General features: G+C 37.6%; 1 protein-coding gene and 1 pseudogene across 1 annotated transcript; one reads left to right on the top strand and one right to left on the bottom strand.

Annotated features, from left to right (window-relative positions):
• Positions 1-1,158: 1,158 nt before the first annotated feature.
• CCDC110 (coiled-coil domain containing 110) lies at positions 1,159-23,492 on the top strand. The gene is made up of 7 exons (XM_049632541.1): positions 1,159-1,268; positions 1,597-1,701; positions 18,557-18,612; positions 18,877-18,942; positions 20,140-20,250; positions 20,995-23,110; positions 23,419-23,492. The coding sequence occupies exons 1-7, from the start codon at positions 1,259-1,261 to the stop codon at positions 23,466-23,468; spliced, it is 2,514 nt and encodes an 837-aa protein (XP_049488498.1). The 5' UTR covers positions 1,159-1,258; the 3' UTR covers positions 23,469-23,492.
• Positions 5,295-6,151, bottom strand: LOC125923908 (ubiquitin-40S ribosomal protein S27a-like; annotated as a pseudogene).
• Positions 23,493-23,698: the final 206 nt, after the last annotated feature.

Below are 23,698 nucleotides of genomic sequence, written 5' to 3' on the forward strand. Positions count from 1 at the left end.
TTGGATATTAATATGTCATGTGAAAGATATTATAGTCTGTTATGGAAATTTCATTAGTAGAAATTAGCTTAATAAATTGTAGTAGCTTTTATCTGCATACTCACTTCAAAATACTGTAAATTATTTAGAGTAGTAATTTAACAGACACACTGCTGAAAACATTTGTAGCTCTCCAGAAAAAGTTAATTTTGTCACTAGCCATCATCGATGGAGAGCATAAGTTCTCAAAAACACAATTTATTGAAATTGTCTACAATGCCACAATACTCAAATTTTCTAGAGATCATCCTATTGTTAACAAGAAAGTATATCAAGCAAACATTGAGACTATCATGAGTTTCATTTCCATGAAAGCAAAACATATAATTATTATACAATAAATTATTATATCATAACTTTAAATTCCTTATTGTGACTTAAAATTTGAATTTTCCATTACTTTATATTCTATCTGGAACGGTTGCTATTGCAAAATAAATAATATATATTCATTTAAAGCTTTTACTTAAAGAGCGCCATTTTCTGTTCTGCATAAAGTATTGACTGCGGCCACACCAACCAGTCCTTGGTTGAACGAGCTCCAGTTTCCAACACAATATCCATCTTTTGCAAATGGTTTGCCCAGGTGCACAGGAAATTAGCCTGATTTGACATATGGAGATCAGTGCCTCTGCATCAGCTTTAATGTGTACATTTTCATACATCTCATTGTTATTTTAAGATTATTACTGGAAATCGGGGTCTTCTTTTAACCATAGCAAACAAAATTCCTTTCACAATATTGGTTTTGGATCGATCAAACCCCCAAACATTGAAACTACTCTGGCGGAGGGGTCGAAAAAACGAGGAATGAAGCAAAATAAACAATGAAACCAGGAAACGAAAAACAAAGTTCCTAGGTGTTTGCCCGTCTCCAAGCATTCCCCTTTGTCCACAGCTTTGGTCCAAAAGGTGCAGTCTTCGGTCAGACTATGATCAAGATCAAGTTCTGGTCAGCGGAGAAGCCCGGGAGAAAAATGCCCCAGTGAGACTGGCCCCAGGCCTGAGCGCACAGCAAACCCCAACTGTCCCCGGCGCGCTGGTGGCGGGATGAGCATCACAGCTCCCAGACTCCGGACCCCAGCTCGCACTTCCGCCCCGCACCCCCACCCACGTGCGTGCCCCGCAGCCGGGTTACCAGGCAACGGGCTGCCCCTGCGCGAAGCTACTGGGGCGGAATGCAGGGGGGAAGGCAGTTGGGAGAACTTGAGCAGCAGAAATGAGTCCGGGTAAGAGTCCCAGAGGAGGGGCCATGGGAAGTGGACGGGCAGTGGAGGGTGCCCGGACCCGTCCACCCCCAAGGCTGGTCCCCGAGTGCCGACTTCCTGACTAGCAGCACACCCCTGCTGTCCCCCCCCCCCCCCCCCGGGACTAAAGCACCGCCTCCATCCCCACGCCCAGCCTTTGCTTCCAGCTGCTGCGCCACCAGGTCCCGCCGCGCTGCGTGGCCCCGGCGCGCCCTCCCGTGGCCTCTAAGGGCGTCCGCGTCCGGAATCGTACGGTTGGCCTCCCTGCTCCCAAAGAAACTAAAAGCCACCTATTACGGTTCTGTTACAGAGAAGCATCCGGAGGAAGAGGATGAAGTTGAGTGCGTTCTCCTCTCAGCGTCCAAGATCCTAAATTCCTCTGACCGGATAAAGGAAAGTGGTGGCAGTGAAACAGGTGAAATCTCCAAGGCCAAGGAGTCATTAGGGAACATTATTAGAGAACATCCACTGGCAGTAATGTTTCTGCCTCTTACTACAGGCAAAGGGTACCCTTGTCTAAACCCACTGGCCCAAGAGGTGCACTGCCAGGACATAGGTACTTCCAGTAACTATTATTAAAGTACTAGGTAACACAGCACACCTACTTTGTGCCAGATGGTGTTCCAAGCACTTAAGTATATTCATTTAATCATCACAACAACCCTATGAAGTAAGTACTACCATTATCCACATTTTACAAGTGAGGAAACTGAGGCACAGAGATTAAATAACTCCCCAGGGTCACATGGCAGCAAATGAAAAAACCAGTAAGTATTCAGCAGAATGGTGCCAGAGTCCAGGCCTTCACCATCATATTATACTATACTGCTTCTCTAAATATCAAATAAGAATGATATTTTGGACAGATGCTAAACAGATATATATTTTATTTTCGTTTTTTTTTTTTAATTTTTTTTTCAACGTTTTTTATTTATTTTTGGGACAGAGAGAGACAGAGCATGAACGGGGGAGGGTCAGAGAGAGAGGGAGACACAGAATCGGAAACAGGCTCCAGGCTCCGAGCCATCAGCCCAGAGCCTGACGCGGGGCTCGAACTCACAGACCGCGAGATCGTGACCTGGCTGAAGTCGGACGCTTAACCGACTGCGCCACCCAGGCGCCCCAAAACAGATATATATTTTAACAAAAGGAACTTTTTACAGTAAATATGTGTGGACCACAGGATATTGTATAGGGAAGATATTTGAAATAACCAAAGAGCTATAATTCAAGCTCCACATAAACCATGAATAAGATGTAAATACCCAACTAGGGGCATCATACTGAGAATACTGATGTTGGACTCCCACTTCCTTGAGAGAAGCCCAAGGAGCCTACACACCTCTTGCAGGAGGCTGGTGGTCAGTGTGACATGCCAGGGAAGGAGCAGAGCACTCTGAGTAGAAGGCGGTATCTAGAATGATGGGCCAAGTTAGGACCCCCGGTTGCCTAAAACCCACATGTGACATAGGGGTGATCCGGACACAGAAGTGACATGAGGTCAGGACAGGATTTCTGCATCTTCATAAATCCAGGACCATCCCAAACACCTTGTCAAGCAAGGTCCCTGAAAGAAAAGCTAGAGCAGCCACATGTCACCAGACCAAAGACACCTGGATGCCCAGGGACCACCAGTGTAAACATCTCAATGGAGGCCAGCAGGACAGTGCAATGACCTGCCGGCTGTCCACTCTTCTGTGCCCCAGCATCCGTGAGGATATTCAGGCATCCTTGTGCAATCAGGAAACATGAACAGGGAGAAAGAGTCTTCACAGAGAGTTTAGAGGTTGCATCAGCTCAATATTTACCTCAAAAAGAGCATTTAAGGTGAGAAGAAACTGAGGTAATCTAATTTGGCAAGCTCGTGTGTTATCTAACATGAGTGAGATTTAGGACTCTGGGGAAAGATCCCAGCATAATAGAAAATGAAGATACAGGCAAAATAGTACATACACTTATTTAAGAGATATAGTTTATCTTGCGAAAGCATAGGTGCTCTAAGTGCAGGGTCTAGCAAGGGCAGGTTTTCAGTAACATAGATTCTAAGTCAAGGGCTGCCTTGGATGGCAAAATTAGGAGGTATGACTTTGTTCCCTCCCTTTTTCTGTTCTATCTACACCTTATTGTCACCGTGTGATCCATTCCCTGAGTACTAACCAACAGAATATTGACCCATTTGCATAATGCTGAGTTACAAGAAGCTGTGTAGTATTTCTTAGATCTCTTTAATTTTAACAGAATAAGTGGTTAGCCTGTGTAACCTTTGATTTATTGGAATGGATATGTGAAGGATATACTTTAAACTTCAAGATATCCAGTGTGTTGTTTTTAGCACCCCTGTTCTACCTAAGTCTTCATTCACTCATCCATTCATTCATTCATCCATCTAACAAATATTTTTAAGCAAGTGCTGTCCTAGGTGCTGAGGATCCAATAGTGAACAAAATATGCAAAATCCCATGAAGCTTACTTTCTGATGGGAGGAACAAAGGAGACTGTGTGTAAGATGGGAGTAAATCCCATGGAGAAAAGTAAGGCACAGAGGGAACAGGGGAGTATGTGGACTGTCAGAGGTGAGTGAGAAGTGTGCATTTTAAATAGGGTGGTAGGAGACCTCACTGGGCAGGTCACATCTGAGCAAAGACCTGAAGGAGGTAAAAAGTAACCAGTGCAGTTTTCTAGGGAAGGAGCAGTCAAGACAGAGAGAATAGCAACTGTCCAGGCCCTGAGGTAGGAAGATGCCTTGCATGTCTGAGGAACAGCTGGTGTTGGTGGGAGCAGAATGAATAAGGGGGAGGGGCAGAGAGGGATCAGAAAGGAAACTGGGGACGAGGGCACTGTAGTTCTGCATAAGGATCTGGGGGTTATTCTGCACAAAATGGGAAACATTAGAGAATGTGGAGTGGCCATTTCTCCCCTCCATTGCATTTGGAAGTTTTAAGTCTATCAAATCATCATCATGTTGTTACTAACCTCGTCTCTGTAGTAGTGATTAGAGTAAATACTTCTTGAGCATTTAGTATGCGCCATGCATCCTGCAAAGGACTTTACCTACCAACTAGATGCTAACTAGGTTTATCCCTCATAGCAAGTGTGTCGCAAAGCCAGGATTCAAGCACAGACAACCTGACTCTGTAGCTCCCGTGACAGTGCCTCATGCAGACAGTGTCACACCTCATTAAGGCTTTGTAAAACAGTTGCTTCTGGGAATGAATTTGAATTGTCATAGCAAAACCTCATATTTGAACCTGAGAATTACAAAACTTTGACTACAGAGTATCTAACATCCTATATTACAACATTACTATGCTGCATTGTAAAAACTCATTTGTTCTCCTTGGTCTGTTAACTGCAAGTATGCACTTAATACAGGCATATCTCAGAGATATTGTGGGTTTGGTTCCAGACCATTGCAATAAAGAGAATATCACAATAAAGTAAGGCAAATGAAAAAAATAAAATAAAATAAATAAAGTGAGTCAAACGAATTTTTTGGTTTCCCAGTGCTTATAAAAGTTATGTTCATATTACTGTAGTCTTTTAAGTGTATATGAGCATTATGTGTAAAAAAACAATGTACATACCCTAATTTAAAAATATTTTATTGGGGCACCTGGGTAGCTCAGTTGGTAGGCATGTCACACTCTTGATTTTGGCTCAGGTCATGATCCTAGGGTTGTGGAATCGAGCCCTGTGTTGGGCTTCTGCACTGAGCATGGAGCCTGCTTAGGATTCTCTCTTTCTCCTTCTGCGCCTCTCTACTGTTCATATATATATATATATATATATATATGTATATATATATATACACACACACACATATATATATATATATACACATACATACACACACATACACACATACATATAGATGATTGAATATATATATAAAGGGTGGGTGGGTGTGTGTGTGTGTGTGTGTGTGTGTGTGTGTGTATAAGGGTTTTTTTTGTTTTTCACTTCTGACACTAAATATATATATATATATATATATATATATATATGGCTAAAAAAATGCTAAAGCGAGTTATAGTCACAGATTACAAATCACCATAACAAATATACTAATAGCAAAGACTTTTGAAATACAGTGAGAATTACCCAACTGACACAGAGACACAAAGTAAGTGATACTGTTGGAAAATGGTACCAATAGACTTGCTCGACACAGAGTTGCCACAAACGTTTGTGAAGCACAATAAATCGAGGGGTGCCTGTATGTTGAATATGACATAATCCTCTGTAGATTTCAGAATAAATTCCCCATGTCTCTAATCGCCTCAAAAGCCATCTCACTGATAACTATCTTTTCTTTTTTCTTTTTTTTTTAGTTCATGTCTTTTATTAACCCATATACAATTACTTGTCTTTGGGTTTGTTGAAGCAGTAGGTCAGACATTTGCCATAATGTCTGTCAAAGTGGCTGGCTATAAAAACCCCAGCACCACATTCATCAGAAGGGCACTCCAACGAAGGCGACTGATTTTGCCATTCTCATCCACCTTATAGTATTTCAGGACAGCCAGTTTAACCTTCTTTCTCTTATGCTTACTCTTCTTGAGAGTGGTGAAAGACGTCTCCTTCCTTTTCTTAGCACCACCACAAAGTCTCAACAAGATGAAGTGGACTCCTTTTGAATGTTGTAGTCAGACAAAGTACGTCCATCTTCCAGTTGCTTGCCAGCAAAGATCAAACTCTGCTGATAAGGAGGAATTTCTTCCTTATCCTGAATCTTGGCTTTCATACTTTCTATTGTATCCGAGGGTTCGACCTCAACACTGATGGTCTTTCCTGTAAGGGTTTTCACAAAATTTTGCATCTTGGTTCCACCGCAGATGGCAGATCAGAAAGGAAAGCTACGCACCAGCCCACAGGGTTTTCTTGTTTTTCACTTCTGACACTAAATATGGGACAGCTAGAGAATTTAATTCAATATAATATGATTACTATTTCTTACATTCCCAATAGAGTATAAGCTTCTTCAGGGCTGGGACCATATCTTCCACTCAGTCTACATACCGCTCAATATTTCATGTTTAGCAAGGACTTAATAAATGATGACCTGTCATTGTGTGTCCTCTACAGTTCTTCTTTGGTAATTTCCCTTCCAATTCTGGAATCACATAACTCTATGCGGTTAAGTATTGCTGAATTCTAAGATTAGTTTTCCTTTGGAAATAAGTAGTAACCAAAGTCTCTGAAACTCGTTTTAAAAACAAAAACTTATTTTAATAGCCTTTAAAAATTGATAGGGGCCCCTGGGTGGCCCAGTTGGTTAAGCATCCAACTTCAGCTCAGGTCATGATCTCACAGTCCATGAGTTTCAGCCCCATGTCAGGCTCTGGGCTGACAGCTCAGAGCCTGGAGCCTGCTTCGGATTCTATGTCTCTCCCTCTCTCTCTCTCTCCACCCCTGCCCTGCTCGCACTCTCTCTCTCCTGAAAATAAACGTTAAAAAAATAAATAAATAAAATTTGATAAATCCAACTCTCTGCCTATTCTCTATCTTCACTGAATCATCTGAACATTGCAGGGGAAAACCACTCACTTCTTAGTTGTAACATGGATCTCAGTGCTATTTAGAAAACTACTTCCCCAGAAAATGCTTTTTCAAACCTTCTCCAAGATAACTATTTCACTCTTGTTTCCTTAATCTCCAAAACCTCTCACCACTACCTCTCAACTCATTAACATAATCTCACACTACATGAAAATGGAAGCAATCAGACCCAAACTCCCTTCTTTCCTGCTCAAATTTTGCTAACCTACCTGCTTCTCTGTACCCATATTATCTGCTGTCCCTCATTTTTTTTCAAGTTTTTATTTAAACTCATTTAACATACAGTGTAGTATTAGTTTCAGCTGTACAATATAATTATTCAACACTTCCATACATCACCCAGTGCTCATCACACAGAGTTGCCACAAACGTAATCTCTATCACCTATTTAACCCATCCTCCTCCCCTCTCCCTTTTGGTAACCATCAGTTTGTTCTCTGTAGTTAAGAGTCTCTTTCTGGATTTGCCTCTCTGTCTTTGTTTTTTCCTCTTTGATCCTTTGTTTTGTTTCTTAAGTTCCACATATGAGTGACATCATACGGTATTGGTCTTTCTTGGACTTATTTCACTTAGCATAGTTTCTAGCTCCATCCATGTCTTTGCAAATGGTAATATTTCATTCTTTTTTATGGCTAATATTCTATTGTATATGTATACAACACTTTTCTTCATCCATTCATCAATCAATGGACACCTGGGCTGTTTCCATAATTTGGCTATCGTAGATAATACTGCTATAAACATCAGGGTGTATGTACCCCTTAGAATTAGTATTTCTGTATTCTAGGTAAATACCTAGTAGTGCGATTGCTGGATCTTGGGTAGATTCTAACCTTTTGAGGAAACTCCATACTGTTTTCCGGAGTGGCTGCACCAGTTTGCATTCCCACCAACAGTGCAAGATTGTTTCCCTTTCTCCACATCCTCACCAACACCTGTTGTTTCTTGTGTTGTTGATTTTAGCCTTTCTGACAGCTGTGAGGTGATATCTCACTGCAGCTTTGATTTGCATTTCCCTGATGAAAAGTTGAGCATCTTTTCATGTTTTTATTGGCCACCTGGATGTCTTTGAGAAAATGTCTATTCGTGTTAATTGACCATTTTTAATTGGATTACTTAATTTCTGGGTGTTGAATTTTATAAGTTCTTTATATATTTTGGATACTAGCTCTTTATCAGATATATAAATATCTGAGATTTGTAAATATCTTCTCCCATTCTGTAGGCTGCCTTTTAGTTTTGTTAATGGTTTCCTTTGTTGTGCAGAAGCTTTTAATTTTGATGTAGTCCAACAGCTTATTTTTTATTTTGTTTTTCTTGCCTCAGGAGACATATCTAGAAAGAAGTTGCTATGGCTGATGTCAAAGAAGTTATTGCCTGTGTTCTTTTCTAGGATTTTTATGGTTTCAGGTCTCACATGTAGATCATTAATCCATTTTAAGTTTATTTTTGTGTATGGTGTAAGAAAGTGGTCCAGTTTCATTCTTTTGCGTGTTGCTGTCCACTTTTCCCAACACCATTTGTTGAAGAGACTATCTGTTTCCCATTGGCTATTCTTTTCTGCTCTGTTGAACATTAATTGACCATATAATTGTGGGTTTGTTTCTGGATTTGCTATTCTGTTCTATTGATATATGTGTCTATTTTTGTGTCAGTACCATACTGTTTTCATTACTACAGTTTTGTAATATAGCTTGAAGTCGGGAATTGTGATGCCTCCAGCTTTGCTTTTCTCTAACAAGGTTGCTTTAGCTATTCAGGGTCCTTTGTGCTTCCACACAAATTTTAAGATTGTTTATTCTAGTTCTGTGAAAAATGCTTTTGGTAGTTTAATAGGGATTGCAGTAACTGTGTAGATTGCTTTGGGTAATATAGACATTTTAACAATATTTGTTCTTCCAATCCATGAGCGTGGATGTCTTTCCATTTCTTTGTGTCATCTTCAATGTCTTTCATTAATGTTTTGTAGTTTTCAGAGTACAGGTCTCTCACCTCTTCAGTTAAGTTTATTCCTAGGTATCTTATTATTTTTGGTGCAATTGTAAATGAGATTAATTCCTTAATTTCTCTTTCTGCTGCTTCATTATTGCTGCATGTAAATGCAACAGATTTCTGTGCATTGATTTTATATCCTACAACTCCACTGAATTCATTGATCAGTTCTAGCAGTTTTTTGGTGGATTCGTTCAGGTTTTCTATATATAGTATCATGTCATCTGCAAATACTGAAAGTTTAACTTCTTCCTTACCCATCTGGATGCGTTTTGTTTTCTGATTGCTGTGGCTGGATTTCCATTACTATAATGAATAAAAGTGGTGAGAGTGGACCTCCTTGTCTTGTTCCTGACCATAGGGGAAAAGCTTTCAGTTTTCCCCCATTTTGGATGATATTTGCTGTGGGTTTTCATACATGGACTTTATTATGTTGAGGTGTGTTCCCTCTAAACCTACTTTATTGAGAGTTTTTACCATGATTGGCTGTTGTACTTTGCCTGCATCTATTGAAATAATCATATGGTTCTTATCCTTTTATTAATGTGATATTTCACATTGATTGTGAATAGTATACCACCCTTGCAAGCCAGCAAGAAATTCCACATGATCGTGATGAATGACGTTTTTAATGTATTGTTGGATTTGGTTTGCTAGTATTTTTGGAGAATTTTTGCATATATGTTCATCAGGGGTATTGGCCTGTAGCTCTCTTTTTCGTGTGGTCTTTATCTTGTTTTGCTATCAGGATAATGCTGGCCTCATAGAATGAATTTGGAAGTTTTCCTTCCTTTTATATTTTTTGGAATATTTGAGAATAGGTATTAACTCTTCTTTAAATGTTTGGCAGAATTCACCTGTGAAGCCATCTGGTCCTGGAGTTTTGTCTGCTGAGAGTTTTTTGATTACTGATTCCATTTCTTTGCTGGTTATCAGTTCAAGTTTTCTATTTCTTCCTGTTTCAATTTTGGTACTTTATGTCTCTTAGGAATTTATCCATTTTTTTCTAGGTTGTCCAATTTATTGGCATATAGTTTTTCATAATATTCTCTTGTAATTGTTTGTATTTCTGTGGTGTTGGTTGTTATTTCTCCTCTTTCATTTGTGATTTTATTTATTTGGGTCCTTTCTCTTTTCTTTTTGATAAGTCTTGCTAGAGGTTTATCGATTCTATTGATTTTTTCAAAGAACCATCTTCTGGTTTTGTTGATTTTTTTTTTCTTTTTAGTTTCTATATCATTTATTTCTGCTCTAATCTTTATTATTTCCTTCCTTTAAATGGCTTTAGGCTTTGTTTGTTATCCTTTTTCTAGCTCCTTTAGGAGTAAGATTAGGTTATTTATTTGAGATTTTTCTTACTTCTTGAGTTAAGTCTGTATTGCTATAAACTTCCCACTTAGCACTGCTTTTGCTGCATCCCAAAGGTTTGGGGCCGTTGTGTTTTCATTTTCATATGTTTCCATGTATTTTTTTTTTTTAATTTCTTCTTTGATTTCCTGGTTGACTCATTCATTGTTTAGTAGCATGTTGTTTAACCTCCATGTGTTTGTGGTCTCTCCACAAATTTTTTCTTGTGGTTGACTTCTAGTTTCATAGTGTTGTGGTCAGAAAAGGTGCATAGTATCATTTCAGTCTTTTTGTATTTGTTAAGACTTGTTTGTGATCTATTCCAGAGAATGTTCCATGTGCACTTGAAAAAAATGTGTATTCTGCTGTTTTAGGATGGAGTATTCTGAATATTACCTGTTAAGGCCATCTGGTCCAGTGTTCCTTGTTGATTTTCTGTTTAGATAATCTGTCCATTGATATAAGGAGGATGTAAAGTACCCTACTATTATTATCAATTGGTTAATTAGTTCCTTTATATGCCTTATTGCTTTTGTTATTGTTTTGTTGTTATTGTTTTATATATTTGGGTGCTTTCATATTGGGTGCATAAATATTTACAATGATTGTATCTTCCTGTTGGATTGTCCACTTCATTGTTATATAATGCCCTTCTTTGTATCTTATTACAGTCTTTGTTTTAGAGTCTACTTTGTATAAAGTATCAGTATTGCTACTCCAGCTTTCTTTTGACGTCCATGATAATGATATGATAAATGTTTCTCCATCCCCTCACTTTCAATCTGCAGGTGTTTTTAGATCTAAAACGAGTCTCTTGCAGGCAGTATATAAGTGAGTCTTGTATTTCTATCCATTCTGACACCCTGCGTCTTTTGACTAGAGCCTTTAGTCCATTTACAGTCCAAGTAATTACTGATAGATATGTTTATATTGCCATTTTACTTGTTTTGTGGTTGTTTCTGGAGATTTTCTTAATCCTTTCTTGTCTTTTTTTCATGGTTTGTTGATTTTCTTTAGTGACATATTTACATTTCTTTCTCTTTATTCTTTGAATGTTTGTAAGTGCTTGTTGATATATACTTACCATTAGGCTTGTATATAAACTTTTCTGTAAATAGCAGTCTAAATTAAGTTGATGGTCATTCAAGTTGGAACCCATTCTTTTTTCCTCTCCTCCCCACATTTTAGTTATACATTATTATATTTTATATCCTTTGGTGTGAGTTCCTTGACTGATTTTTACAGAAATATTCATTTTTACCACTTTTGTGTTTTCTACCTTTATACTGTCACTTTTGGTCTCTCCTTTCCACTGGAAGAGTCCCCTTTAATATTTCTTGCAGGGATGATTTAGGGGTCATGAATTCCTTTGGCTTTTGTCTGTCTGGGGAACTCTTTATCTTTCCTATTCTGGATGATAGCTTTGCTGGATAGAGTATTCTTGGCTGCAGACTTTTCCCATTTATCTCTTTGAATATATCATGCCACTCCTTTCTCATTTGCAAAGTTTCTGTTGAAAAATCTCCCTCTAGCCTTTTGGGTTTTACCTTGTAAGTTAAGGACTTCTTTGTCTTGCTGCTTTTAAGATTTTTTATCACTGTATTTTGCAAGTTTAATTACAATATGTCTTGGCCTGCTTTCTGTTGATTTTGATGGGAGTTCTCTGTGCCTCCTGGATCTGGATATCATTTCCTTCCCCAAATTAGGGAAGTTTTTAGCTATTATTTCTTCAAATAAATGTTCTGCCCCCTTTGCTTGCTCTTCTTCTGGGACTCCTATAACATGAATGTTATTACATTTGATGGAGTCACTGTGTTTCCTAAGTCTATTCTCATTTTGCACAATTCTTTTTTCTCTCTTTTGTTCAGCTTACTTTCCGTTACTCTAAGTCATTAATTAATTTCTCTACTTCTTCCAGCCTACTGTTCATTGCATCAAAGTTTTTCTAATCTTGTTTATTGGACTCTTCATTTGATTACTTTTTAACCCTTTTGTCTCTGTGGTAAGGATCTCACTGATATCTTCTATTCTTCTCTCAAGCCCAGAGAGTATCCTTATGATCATTGCTTTAAATTCTCAATCAGGCATGTTACTTACATCTGTTTCACTTAGATCTCTGGCCTTGGCCTTATCTTGTTCTTTCGTTTGGGACAAATCCTCCATCTTTGCATTTTATCTAAGGCTCTTGCCTTCTCTGTGTTAGAAAAACCAGTTATGTCTCCTGCTTCTGAAAGTAATGGCCTTAAGAGGTCATGTAGTGCCCAAGGCCTGGCACTTCGGGGAATGTCTCTGGTGTGATGCATACACTCTGCTCTTGCATTCTGGCTTCTCTATCCTTCAGGCCAGTCATCTGCAGAGGCTCTCCTTGCATGCTGTGGGCAGTGTTTGGTCCCTGGCCTGAATGTGGTGAGTTTTAGCTCACAGATGTGCTCTGGTCTGCTTCTGAAATGAGACCTGTCACCACCTCCACCAGAACTGAGACCCTGCAAAACTCTTTGTATTGAGACATGGTGTGGACAGGGTTTTGCACTAATCTTCTCGGGGAGGGACCTGCCGCACTGGAACTGAGGCAAGCATGTTTGAGAATGGAAGTTCCACTGAAGTGCAGAGGGGGTGGTACTTGGTGTAAGCAAGTTAGGCAGCTAGTGTCTGCACTGCACTGCTTCTTGCAGGTTATTCTGTGTTTATGCTGAAGGGTAGGAGGGGATGGAAATGGCACTGGCCAGCTCCTTTGTTCCTGGAGAGGTGTCTGTGAATGATGCCCCTCAGGGATGTGCTCTGAGAAGAGCAAATAACCCCACTGTGTGCCCCACACGCTCTTCAGATTGCTATTTCCACATTGTCCCCTGGTTGTTTGTCTGCCTGTTCTCTAGATGCAGCACAGTGCTCTATCCCAACCAAGCCTACTGATCTTTAAAACTCCAGGCTTTAAACCCCACTGGTTGTAAGAACTCATGGAATTCAGCCCCTCTCACTTTCTAAGCCATTGGCTTTGAGGAAACATTCTCCTTATGAATTCCCCTGTGTGTTCCTCTCCCTTCTTTTTTAGCAACCATGTCTCCTTCACTTGTATAGCAGCCATGATCTGTTTCTCCCCTAAACCACATTTCCACACTTCCTGTCATCTTCAATGTGGCCTCTTCTCTCCCTTTAGTTAAGGAGATTTTTCTGTCAGTCTTTAAGTTGATTTTTGGGGTAGTTAGGATGATATGATAATTATCTAGTTGTGTTTGTGGGACAGGGTGAGCCTAGGGTCCTCCTACTCTTCCATCTTCCTGCTCCTGTTCTTGCTGTCCCCAGTTTTGATGGAAGAATTACCCCTGCTCAAAGCTCATTTCCTCTTTATCAAAGCTCTCCTGGAATTCTCAAGTACTCAGATTCTGCAATTAGCCTCCCTCATCCTTCAGAATTACTCTTCTCCCTTTCTACTACATGATTCCAGCAGCAAGCAGGCATGTTAAAATCTCCCATGGTTAAAAAATTCTTGACCTTCACATCACTTCTAACATGCATACACCCTATTCCACTAGGCACTCTATTTCTTTCCACAGTAAAATTCAAAAACAGCTGCCTATATTCAATGCCCACAATTACATTCCATTCTCTCTAGCCACTTCATTTGGGCATTTGTGCCTGTCACTGCACAGAAACTTCCCTTGTCTAGGCCAGTAGTGACACCTGTATTTTCCAATAGTGTTCATAACAATTCCCCTGAATCAGAGACAGGAATATCCCACTGCCTGTGGATGTCCACTTTGATGTCTAATAGAAAACTTAATTTTATGTATAAAAATTTTCCCTAAAAAAATCTTCCTATTCTTTTCCATTTTAGTAAATAACACCATCATTCATCATCCATCATCCATCTGTTCTCACCAAAAACCCAGGAGTCATCCTTTCTTCCTCTCTTCTGGCTACATTTAATACCCCAGCAATGCTGCTGGTTTTATACCCAGAATCTATTCTAAATCAACCTATTTTTCTCCATCTTCCCCTCTGCCATTCTAGTCTAAGATACCTTTGTTTCTCACTTGGATTACTGCAGTAGCTCTGCAGTTGCCACCTTATAACCCATTATCATGCGGCAGAGTGACCTATAAATGTTTCTTTTCAGATCAAATCATTCTTCTGATTGAAACCTTTCAAAGTTTCCCATTTCACTTAAAATAAAAGCAAAACCACTCGGGTTGGCCCACAAGTTCCTACATAATCTATTCCTGTCTCCCCCTCTCACCTCTAATCATACCGGGCTTCTATCTGCTCATTAAGCTGAGGCCATATTGACTTTATTTCTGTTCTGCAAACACAGATAAACATATTCTGCTTCAGGATCTTTCCATGTCCTCTGCTCTGAATCTATTCCTATAGATAGTCACATGGATGGCCTTTTCTTATCATATGGGAATCCCAGCTAAAAACTCATGTGACCAGATAGGTCTCTGCTAAGCACTCTCTCCACTGCTGTCCCATCCTCCCTGTCACATTAGCCTATCCTCTTTGCGTTATTTATCCCTATTTGTAAGTATCTTGTTTCCTTTTTTCTTTCTTTTTTTTTTTCCTGTTCATTCTCCAGAATGGAAGCACCATGACCACAGGAGCCTTGGTTGTCTTATTCATTGCTGTGTCCTTAGTATTTACCTACAACAGAATACCACACATTGGACACTCAATACTTGAATGAATGATGTTGAAGGAATGAATCACTAAATATGAAACAAAAAAGCTAAATCACTAACTCATAAAAATTATTCTAGACTTTTTTAGAGCCAAGGAAGATCCCAGACCTCCTTTCCCTAGCACCAAATGAAAAGATCAGTAACAACAACAAAATAGAAAACCAGCAAAAACTTCACCAGCAGCACCTGAAGAAGGAAATTGGAAAACAGAGGCCAAAGATAAAAACAGAAGATGCTGGCAAGGCAAAGTACAGACTACCTTCTAACACTGCTTCTGACTTTTAGAATAAAACAAGTCAAATCCTGAAAATATTCATTAATGCCTCTCCCACTCCAAATGTGGATACAAAAAGAGGAAATACCTGTGTCTTCCTTTCTGCTGATTGGGGTTTGGATGGGTACAGAGGAGCAGCTGGAAAGATAGATGAGTAAACCTGGACACTGATCAACAGGGCTTACTTTGCTCTCATGAAAGAAGTTATGAGTAGGGCTGCCACTAGCTCATGGGGTGCCTCTGTGTGGACTAGAGAAAGGTATAACCAAACTCTAGGTATATGCAAACCCAAATAGGGTACTGGTTAGCTGACTGTAGTGGAACATGGGACACATTTCAGCCCACATATATCTTCTGGCCAGGAGCTCTTGTGTAGTGAACAACCTGTATGGTCTTGTGTGGCAGTCCTAGTTCCAGGACTCTGTACTGAATTAAGGAAATAATCCCAATCAAGAGAATATCTCCTTAGGGTAATAGGATATATCTCCTATAGATTTCTAAGTAGTCTCAGAGAATAATAACAACAAAACAGCAAAGATCACATCCTCCAGCAAAGGCTTCACACAGCTCCAAATGATCTCTCGTACCCCAGACCTCATCACCTAATTTTTAGGCTACAGAAAATGGGTAGGAAAACACACTGGCCCTAAAACTGTATCTCAGAGGAATAGACCATTGGACTCTGGGAAGGATGTTAAGAGAAAACATCTATATTATGTCAAAGAAAACAAATTCTGAGCAGAGTTGCTCAGGTTACACTGACCTACATGAAAAGAAGCAACCTGGTAACTGCAATCATACTGTGGTCAAAAAAGAAGGAAGAGATGGAGGGAAGCAAATATATGTAGAACCACTATATGAATCCCACATTCTTTCTTTAAAAACTTATATTTGTTATATCCCTTCAGTAAGTCTCTAAATTTATTTTGACCCAGTATTTCTTACTTGGTTTTAGCAAAAGAAATCCTGTACTTTGCCTTGAATTTGCAAGTCCTCCTAACTGAAACAAAGGAAATCTATGCGGAAAAGGGAGGCTGGCCCTACTGATGCAGAAAGGAGATGGAATTTTGGACAGTAAATCCATCAAGAATAAAGTTGAAGGCTGAAAATATTTACGATAATAATGTCCTATCTTTGTGTTTAGCTCTGTGGAAATCATAGTCACACAGCAAAATGTAAAACATCATAAAACATCACAGCGTGAAAATAATATAATGAGCAAATATCATGAAAAGTAGGGAGTAAATGTGAGAGCAAGCATAATGCTAATTTCCTCATCATTTACTTCCTTTCTTGGCAGGGAGTAACTCAATACTGAATACAATGGAAATGAATGTTATTTAAAAAATAAAAATTCCAATCTCTTAGTCCTTCTTGTGATATATTTCCATTAGCTCAGAGGGATCTCATAGGAAATAATCTTTCATGTAGTCAAAAAAAATTTGAATACTAGTGATAACTTCAACTATTTGCCGTTTTCTTTATTCTCTGAAACATAAATGCAATACCATTTATCAAAGTAAAATGTATAATATCCCACTGTTCTAAAATCATTTCTTTTTTCCTGCATATATGCATAGACAGCTGACTGAAGGGAGGGTACCTAAAATTCATAACAGTTAATTCTGGGCAATGGGATTCTAGGTAATATATGCTTTTTGATTTGAATTTTTATCTATTTGAGGTCATTAGAAGCTGTCCTTGAGTCTGAAAAAATTGGGGGTGCCTTGCTGCATTAGTCTGACCTCATCTGAGTTTGTTTTTTTTTTTTTTAATGTCTCTGAGATAAATATTTCAGACTACCATTTTATTCCTAGTAAGATGCAAAGTTCAGCAATATCCAGAGGACTCGCTGTCCTTCTCTGCCTTCTGATGAAGGTGGGAGTCTTTAATTGGCCAAATGGCTCCAGGCTCTGAACCAGAGTTGCTCTCCCAGTGATGAGGGCCAGATGGCAGATAAGAGGGGTGCCTATACTTTGCAACCAGCTCCTATGACATCTGGTAGACTGTCATTTGAAGGAGAGATGTGCTGACCTCTTTTAAAACCTTCTCTTAGGGCAGAAATTGTCATCCTAGAGGAGCATTCTATCATAACTCTCACTTCATTTGGGACACTGAATATTTTTAAAAGTGTTTAATAAAAATTTACAAAGCAAGCTAAAAGCCTATTTGGATAAAGAAGGATGTATGTCAGGAAATCTGCAGTTTATAGTCTCCTGTTACAGATCTATAATCTATTTTCTAGGAAGGTATACATAGATCTTTATAGTACCTTGGTTAAAGGCATGACAAAAATTATGCTTTGTTAATCCAATTTGTTTTCCATGGTAAGGAGGAAAAACATCACATGGCCATTTCACAGACAGAGACCTATACAGTACTTTGTGAAAGGTCTCCCATAACAGGATCATTAGTTGTTTTTGGTTTTTTTTTTTTAATGCAGCTTACATTGCAGAAACAAAAATATTTGTTTTTGAGAGTTCCAAGTTTGGCATTACACGTTAATGGCCTATTATAAAAGTAAAACCATGGGAATGCAAGCTGGTGCAGCCACTCTGGAAAACAGTATGGAGGTTCCTCAAAAAATTAAAAATAGAACTACCCTACAACCCAGCAACTGCACTACTAGGCATTTATCCACGGGATACAGGTGTGCTGTTTCGAAGGGACACATGCACCCCCATGTTTACAGCAGCACTATCAACAATAGCCAAAGTATGGAAAGAGCCCAAATGTCCATCGATGGATGAATGGATAAAGAAGATGTGGTGTGTATATATATATATACATACACACATACACAATGGAGTATTACTTGGCAATCAAAAATAATGAAATCTTGCCATTTACAACTACATGGATGGAACTGGAGGGTATTATGCTAAGTGAAATTAGTCAAAGAAAGACAAAAATCATATGACTTCACTCATGAAGACTTTAAGAGACAAAAAAGATGAACATAAGGGAAGGGAAACAAAAATAATATAAAAACAGGGAAGGGGACAAACAGAAGAGACTCATAAATATGGAGAACAAACAGAGGGTTACTGGAGGGGTTGTGGGAGGGGGGATGGGCTAAATGGGTAAGGGGAATTAAGGAATCTACTCCTGAAATCACTGTTTCACTATATGCTAACTAATTTGGATGTAAATTTTTAAAAATTAAATAAATAAATAAATAAATAAATAAATACAAAAAGAAAATAAAACCACTATTTATAACCTCCAGAAGGCATTTTAAGTCAAGCAAAAATTATTTGACTTTATTAAGTGACTAACATTGGGTTCTTCCTAAGGTGAACATCAAACTTCTCATTATCTCTGTCTCACTATCCAAGAAAGTTAGGAGGCTATTTTGCATCACAATTGTTTAAAAAAAACTTAAGAATTAGATCACATGGTTTTTCAATTTTGCTTTTTAGACTATGGCTGCATATCGGAATCAGAAAATCAAATCCAACCACAATCAGCATTGAAAGTAAGTTCATTTTCATTTCATCTTATTTTCTCCAAATACCTATGTAAAGGCTGGTCTTTTTCAGAATAAATATTTCCTAAATGCACATGGGTCTTCCACAAAAATCTCCATGAAAATGGATTGGAGAATTGGCAAGAATGACTAAGAATGTGAGTCCTCTGACCCTCATGTGATCCTTTCTGGAAATAGGCAACTTTGGGGGATACCTATAAAAAGAAATAATAACAGTTTCAACTGATCAATTTCATACCATGTTTGTTATAGGCCCTTCAGCATCAACTGGAATCATTTCAGGCTCTCCGAATACAGACTTTGCAGAATGTTAGCATGGTATGTTTCTTTTAATCTCTATATGGGAAATAGCCAAACTTAAGATACCACTCCACATCTGTAAGCTAATGATCATTATCCAACTGATTAGTTTTTGTTAGAATATAATAAAAGGTTACAAATATTCCAGGCTCAAAATTTGTTTGAGGGGAACTATTTCTGTTACAGTTGAATTTGGGCCAACTATAGTCAAAAAGGAATAGTACTCGCCGATTTTTTAAAAACATATATGTTTAAAGTGCTACCTATATACAGTCTACAAATAGGAACTCTCATTATAAGTGATGTGAAATCTAACTCAAAGTGACTTAGGGAAAAAGTGTACTTGATTAGCACACATAACTGAAGAGCCTGGGAACAGTTCACCTGAGGATGGCTTAATCCATATGATAAGGACTTCTGTCATAAGGAACAACGCTCCTTATTTTGGTTCTGCTTTCCACTGTAATGGATTTTCAGACTTCATGTGGTAGCAAAAGAGCTGCTAGAAGTTCCAGGCTTTTATCCTTCCAGATTCCAGTTGGAGAAGAGATGATGCTTTTCTCTCTTAACAGTTTTTCCTAAGGTTCTTGGCCTGACTTGGCTGCCCCAGATTGGGTCATATGCAATGCCTGAGCCAATCCCTGTTCAAAGGGAGGCAGTGTTCTGACTGGTTAGCTCTCGGTCACATGCAGCTGGAAGTGGGATCACCAAAGGCTCGTGGGACTTTATCCAGAACAAATAAGGGACAGTATTTACAGAGGATAGGGTACAGATACTGGTGGTGCTTAACACAACACATATTGACTAAAGACCTAATATAAACTTCATCCTAATATTCTTGTACTAAAAGCAAGTGCAAGGAAATGGAAAGAGAAGATAAACTCCTCCTGAGTGACAGAATGGATTCTATTCTGATGACAGAGATCAAAAGTCTCTGCTTTATTCAACAATGTAAAACTCAAGCATCCAAAATTACTTGAATATTGTTCATAAAATTTTATTGCTTTACTAAATTTTTTGTTTATCATATAATAAAGGTATAATTTTCTTTAAAATTCCTGTAATAACAGAGATTATAATAAATTACATTATATGAATGAAAAGAATTTTTATGTGCAGGAAATTTAAAGGTATCATAATATCTATTATTGCTATACATTCATAAGTTTCTAAATCTGAAATCAAATTCTAACATTATCAATTTATCTTTTAAAGGTACAGTCTGAAATCAGTGAAATCTTGAACAAAAGTATTATTGAAGTAGAAAACCCACAATTTAACTCAGAAAAAAATCTAGTATTCGGAACACGCCTTGAAAAAGCTTTGGTATGTTATTCTGTTCAAAACTACTTCTCTATTTAGGTACTTCAAAAATGTTACTACAACCAGTTTATCTTCCCCTTTACATTCTTACCTTCTTCGTGGGGCAAACGGACTTTGTGGGGCAGAGGAATACCTAAAAGATTCCCAAGTAAACTGAAATACAAGGCAAGTTTTTTTAGCCTTTCTATCCACTTAGGAATTGTTCTACTTTTAGTAGGATTGACCTAGACCTGAGGTGAATTCCCTAGAAACAAGCTAGAACGAGAGTCACTCTGTCTACGCTGATTAGAACTCGCATTTCTAGAATAGTCACAGCCCTAGAATCATCCAAAATAGGAAATGCAAAGGTTGACCCAACAGCCCAGAAGTGGAAATATTCATTTCCCTTAAACTACCTACTGCATTTGACCTATTGCTTCTATCTTCCCCATCAATCTATGATGGCCTCTTGAAGGATTCTAAATTTCTATTTCTGAAATTGAGGGGTTTGGCCCATGTATGTCACCCTCTGAGGAAATAAGCACAATTTCTAAGCAAATTGTGAAGACCAGAGTTACAGATCTCAAAATAACTGTTGTTAGATTTTTCTAGAGAAAATTAATCACATTTGTTAGGTTTCTTTGCTGTAGAAATGGATAAAATGTTCATTTTGGTTATAAAAGCAAATCCTCCACAAAATATTTTCTTGATTTGCTGGTCATGTGGCAAATGATAATACATTTACAGTGTGCTTTTTATTGTCACTAGCCTATAGAGAATCAAGAAGAAATCCTTTCTATGGAGAAAATTCATCCTTTTGAGGAGTCTAACGCTATTCATTCAATGGAAGAAAAATTCAGCGGTGATAGTGTTAACAGTCTCTCTCAAGGTATAGATATGACATCCCAGATAAATTTCAAGGACGTATTAACTCTGAGAACTTCAACAGACAATTCACCTTCAAACATAATTATGAATCCTTCAGAAAATTCTGACATGTTGAAAAATTATAGTAATCTTTATAATTTTCTACCTAATGTACCTCAAAATGTGATGTCTCAAGCTGATACAGTAATTCTGGATAAATCCAAAATTACTGAGCCTTTTCTCAAGCACAGATTTTCTGAAAACTTAGATGATATCTGCCATTCTATCAAACAAATGAAGGAAGAGCTACAAAAGTCACATGACAGAGAACTGGCACTTACAAATGAACTTCAAACTTTAAAAACTGAAAGAAATGTTCCAAGCAATGGTAAATATGAACTGTCTTCAATTCACAAAGAAAAAAATAATTTTATTAAGGAAGAAAATATAGAAAGTAACTTAAATGAAGATATGAAATCAAAGAGAATTTCTGAATTAGAGGCATTAGTAAACAAATTACTCCCACTCAGGGAAACAGTGTCAAAATTCCATGTGAATTTTTGCAGGAAATGTAAAAAATTATCTAAGAGTGAAATACACAGGGGAAAGAGAAATGAGAAAAACAGTAAAGAAATTCCTATCACTGGCAAGACTATTACAGATTTAAAATTCCATTCCAGAGCTCTAAGACATACACTGCCATTCTCTGACTCAACAAAATATGAAATAAAAGACAAAGAAATGCAACCGTTAGTAATAAAACAAGGGCCAATAATATTTGAAAATGAGAAAACATCCAAAGTCAATTCTGTTACTGAGCAGTGTGTTGCAAAAATTCAGTACTTACAGAATTACCTAAAAGAGTCTGTGCAGATACAAAAAAAGGTAACAGAACTGGAGAATAAAAATCTAACCCTTAAGACCAAAATAAAACCTCTTGTCTTTACCACACAATCTCTAATACAGAAAATCGAAATATATGAAAAGCAACTTAAGAATTTGGTTGAAGAAAAGAACACTATTCAGTCCAAGTTAATTAAAAAAGAAGAAGATAGTAAAGAATGTCTTAAAGAATTGAAAAAAATAATTGGTAAATATAATGTTCTCATAGGACAAAATAAAACTCTAGAGGAAAACAACAATCAACTTTCTTTGGAGAAGCAACAAATGATAGAAACATTAGATCAACTAAAAAGCAAGGAACACAAAATTCAAAATGATATGGCCACGGTCAATAATGAAAATAATCGTATGAGTATAGAAATGGAATCAATGAAAACAAATATTCTATTGATACAAGAAGAAAAGGAAATGCTAGAGAAAAAGACATACCAGCTTTTAAAGGAAAGAAGCTCGCTTGAAAATGAACTGAAGGAAAACCAACTAGAGATAATGCAGCTAAAAGAGAAGGAAATATTGGCAAAAACTGAACAAGAGACACTTTTTCAAATAATAGAAACAGTTAAAAATGAAAAACTTAATCTCGAAAAAACATTACAAGAATCTATTGCTGCTAGACAAATGATGGAAAGAGAAATTGAGAATATTCAAAAATACCAATCTACTGCAGAAGAGAATTTTCTGATAGAAATTAAAAATGCAAAATCAGAAGCAAGTATTTATAAGAACAGTTTGTCAGAAATGGGCAATGAATGTGAAATGTTATCAAAAATGGTAATGGAAATTAAAACAGATAATCAGATTCTAAAAGAAGAACTAAAAAAACATAGTCAAGAAAATATAAAATTTGAGAATAGCATCAGTAGACTTGCAGAAGACAAAATACTTTTAGAAAACTATGTAAGAAGTATAGAAAATGAAAGGGATACCTTGGAATTTGAGATGCGGAATCTTCAAAGAGAATATTTAAATCTAAGTGAAAAAATCTGTAGTCAACAGAGTGACCTATCAAAAATGGGTTATATTTCAAGAAGAGAGAAACTCCATTTTGAAAAGTATGATATTTATGAAGACATTTCTGGCCCTAGGAGTAGGCCTTTGGCTCCTGATTTGAAAGGTATGTAATATTGTGGTGGATTAGTAGAGACGTGTATACGATTTTTTTCACCTACTGGGCACTAGCCAGAGTTCAGTAATAAGAAGGAAACTTTTAAGATAAATACAATTTAGTCTTATAAGATGTGTATCCAATTTATTATACAGTGGGATTTAGGAATTTTGCTCTTTTGGTAAAAGTCATGTTGTTATTTTACTTATATTATTTCTATACATTGTATATGCACAAAGCAGGGAGCAAGATTTTTTATTTTGTTTTCTGAAGTATACTTGGCACTCCCACCTTAAAAAATTCTTTTTTTTCCCCAGGAAATCCAAGTCAAGTGTATCAATTGCTTCCATCCAAGATATGTAAATAAATTTCTAAAATGATTGTTTCAAAATCCTTTGTCCAGTCCTTTTTTCCACAAAATTGCTATAAATTCACTTTTATATAGGTTCATAATTACCTTGTAATTGATTAGGGTAATTTTTAATTAGAAACTGGAATTAGGTATATATTTTTATATTGTCAAGAACTGTGAACAGCCTCAAGATTTTACTGAACTTGTAAGCTAATGTTAGTCTGACACAGTTTCATGGGTTCCAG

This window comes from Panthera uncia, chromosome B1 (assembly GCF_023721935.1).
Source record: "Panthera uncia isolate 11264 chromosome B1, Puncia_PCG_1.0, whole genome shotgun sequence".
NCBI lineage: Eukaryota > Metazoa > Chordata > Mammalia > Carnivora > Felidae > Panthera > Panthera uncia.